General features: G+C 49.7%; 1 protein-coding gene across 1 annotated transcript in view; it reads left to right on the forward strand.

Annotated features, from left to right (window-relative positions):
* Positions 1 to 6: 6 nt before the first annotated feature.
* Positions 7 to 2,991, forward strand: part of FOXA1 (forkhead box A1) — a 5,654-nt gene continuing 2,669 nt past the window's right edge. The window contains 2 exon segments of the mRNA XM_025047942.1: positions 7 to 187; positions 2,504 to 2,991. The exon segment at positions 2,504 to 2,991 is cut by the window's right edge and continues 1 nt beyond it. Coding sequence (XP_024903710.1) covers positions 116 to 187; positions 2,504 to 2,991 — 560 coding nt within the window. The 5' untranslated portion in view covers positions 7 to 115.

Below are 2,991 nucleotides of genomic sequence, written 5' to 3' on the forward strand. Positions count from 1 at the left end.
CGCGGGCGCTCGGGTAACTGCAGCTGCTCGGCTCCCTGCCCCCCGCCCCGCACCGCGCGGCCGCCCGTCGCTTTGCACAGGGCTGGATGGTTGCATAGGGCTAGGTGGCTCCAGGATGTTAGGGACTGTGAAGATGGAAGGGCATGAGAGCAGCGACTGGAACAGCTACTACGCGGACACTCAGGAGGTGAGAGGCGGGCACCAGGTGGGACATTGGGAGCCTGTGCCGGGGGAGGCCGCACGAGGCGGACGCTGGGCAAGGTGGGCGGCCGACGGACTGGGGGCGCCTCCTCAGTGCCTCCGCTGCACGCCCACCCAGTGTGGCCCTGGCCGGGCCTTGACCGGGCCTGGGAGCGGATCCGCTGCCCCGCGGGGAAGGCCGATTCTCGGAGCTTGGAGCGGGCGAAAGGAGTTAAGGAGATTCTGGCCTTTGAAAGTACCCGCTCTAGGAAGCACTTGCCTCTTCCCTACGGAGAGCCGGAGCCGGGCCCGGGGTGCCGCGGGTTGGCGGACTGGCGGGCGATGGCACGAGTTGGAGGCTACTCTGAAAAAGCTAGAGTTTGCCTACAAGGGCGGCCTCTTCATCCTGCGGTTGAATTCACAGACGTCTTCTGAGGAAAGCGGGTGGTTGCTGTGTTGAGCGTCTTAATAATGAACCGATTCTGAAATTTTGTAAAACTTCTTCAAAAAGCCCTGTTTGGGGAGAAGTGTGCCCATTCTTCTCTAGAACCGCTGGGTGGCGCTGAGGCAAACTGACTTTTCCTCCAGCACTCGGGGCAGAGAACCTGTTTCTCTTCATTGTCCCCTTGGTGGCACGTTCATGTAGTTTATTTTGCAATGTGCACAAAGAGATTGCGAGGAAAATCGGATACAGGAAGGACTACTACCAAAAAAAGTATTTCTCTGGAAACAGCTGGTGATTACCCCCCTCCCAAAGTTTCCCTTTATTAAAAACCCTTACTGAAACTGCCTTGAACAATCTTAGAGAGAGGAAACGAAAAAAAAAAAGTAAAATATAGTTTAAGACATAGGCAGAAAATTATAGAATCAGGAAATATTTTCATGGTAATTAACTTAGATTTGTATACTTATATGTTGATAAACATACGAGTTTATTTGCATACCATAGAGTGTGTGCCTAGTTAAATCTGTTCACCTTTTGTTTTCAAATGAAGTCATATTTGCTGATGAAAATAAATTTAAGGATATCATTTTTATTAAATTATCAGAGAAGTAGCTTTCATATTTGTGGATTCTATATTTGTAATATATTTAGTACTTTCTAAAATTGCTATCGATAAGGATTTTCTCCTACTGGTGATTTTAAAAGGAAAACTCTTCCTCAGGTTTAATTCAGATGTAGTTATCTTGACCTGCTAGTCAATTAAGTCCTCTATTGAAAGAGCTTCCTTACAGGTTAAAGGTAAGAATTCGGAAGTAGATAATAAATAGACTTTGATTTTGGAATTTTAAAATATATGAAACTATTTTTATATAGTTTCAAAAGCGAGAGTTTGAAATAATCAGCAACATATCAGTAAATGAAAAAACAGATGCTTATTTTAACAAATTGTGTCACAGAATTTTCAAACGTTCGGGGGCTGGAAATAGGTAACAAAATTAGTGCAAGTTTTTGAATGGCTTGAAGAGGTGTACATGTAAAGTCATGTTAAAGTTAAATGTATGTAGTGCATTGATCTTATTGTACACCCCTCCCTGCCCCTTCTACCGTTGTAGATCTATTTTCAATTTTCCCCCAAATTTATCTAGTCTCTGAGTTTCTTTCTCTTTTAATATTACAGTTGCTACAAATAGTTGCAAAACACTACTTCTAAATATAATGAACAACTAAAAGACACCATTTGGCGAAAACTGCTAAGACAGTAAAGCCAGTTGTTGGGAAATGGATGTTCATATGGCCCTGGATGTTTTACTCTGTCAGGGAGAGTTTAATTAATAGCCACCGCACACATCTGAGTCTGCTACATGGTCAGCGGGCCTGGCAGGTTTCTGGGAGATGGGCACCGAGTTGATGCCCTGTTGCCAGGCCTCTGGGGCTGGGTAACCAAACCCACCCACCTTTAAGGTGGGGTGAATAAGCACAGGGTCAGAGTTTAATTCTATTTTCGGAGTTTTGACTCCTTTTTACCAAAAGGACACTTTGCCTAGGCGGGTCTGTGGTGGAGACTGGGATGCCACCTGGAGTGGATGGAGGAGGAGATGGAGGACCCCAGAAGCCAGCCCCTGAGCCTGGCGAGTAAGGCGATTACACATCTTCCTGGGGACATACTTTCTGTGAGCGCTTGTCTTTCATGCCTGCCATGCTAGGATTTTTTCCCCCTTGCTGTGGAAGACATCTCTGCTGTTTCTGGGAAGAGTACCTGACGGTTTGCTCTGGGTGGAGGGATCCTATGCTTTGCAGAAATGCTCTCCTCTTGTGTTGGGGTTCGCCCACCACTAACCCAGCCCTTCGGGGCCTCCTCACTTGCTGTCTCCGCTCCAGGCCTACTCCTCGGTCCAGGTCAGCAACATGAACTCGGGCCTGGGCTCCATGAATTCCATGAATACCTACATGACCATGAACACCATGACCACGAGCGGCAACATGACCCCAGCTTCATTCAACATGTCCTATGCCAACCCGGGCCTGGGTACTGGCCTGAGCCCCGGCACTGTGGCTGGCATGCCCGGCGGCTCCACGGGTGCCATGAATAGCATGACAGCAGCAGGGGTGACTGCCATGGGGACGACGCTGAGCCCGGGCGGCATGGGCACCATGGGCGCGCAGCCCACGGCCTCCATGAACGGCCTGGGCCCCTATGCCGCCGCCATGAACCCGTGCATGAGCCCCATGGCATATGCGCCGTCGAACCTGGGCCGCAGCCGGGCTGGGGGCGGTGGTGGCGACGCCAAGACTTTCAAGCGCAGCTACCCGCACGCCAAACCTCCCTACTCATACATCTCGCTCATCACCATGGCCATCCAGCAGGC

Source organism: Pteropus alecto, unplaced genomic scaffold, assembly GCF_000325575.1.
Source record: "Pteropus alecto unplaced genomic scaffold, ASM32557v1 scaffold104, whole genome shotgun sequence".
NCBI lineage: Eukaryota > Metazoa > Chordata > Mammalia > Chiroptera > Pteropodidae > Pteropus > Pteropus alecto.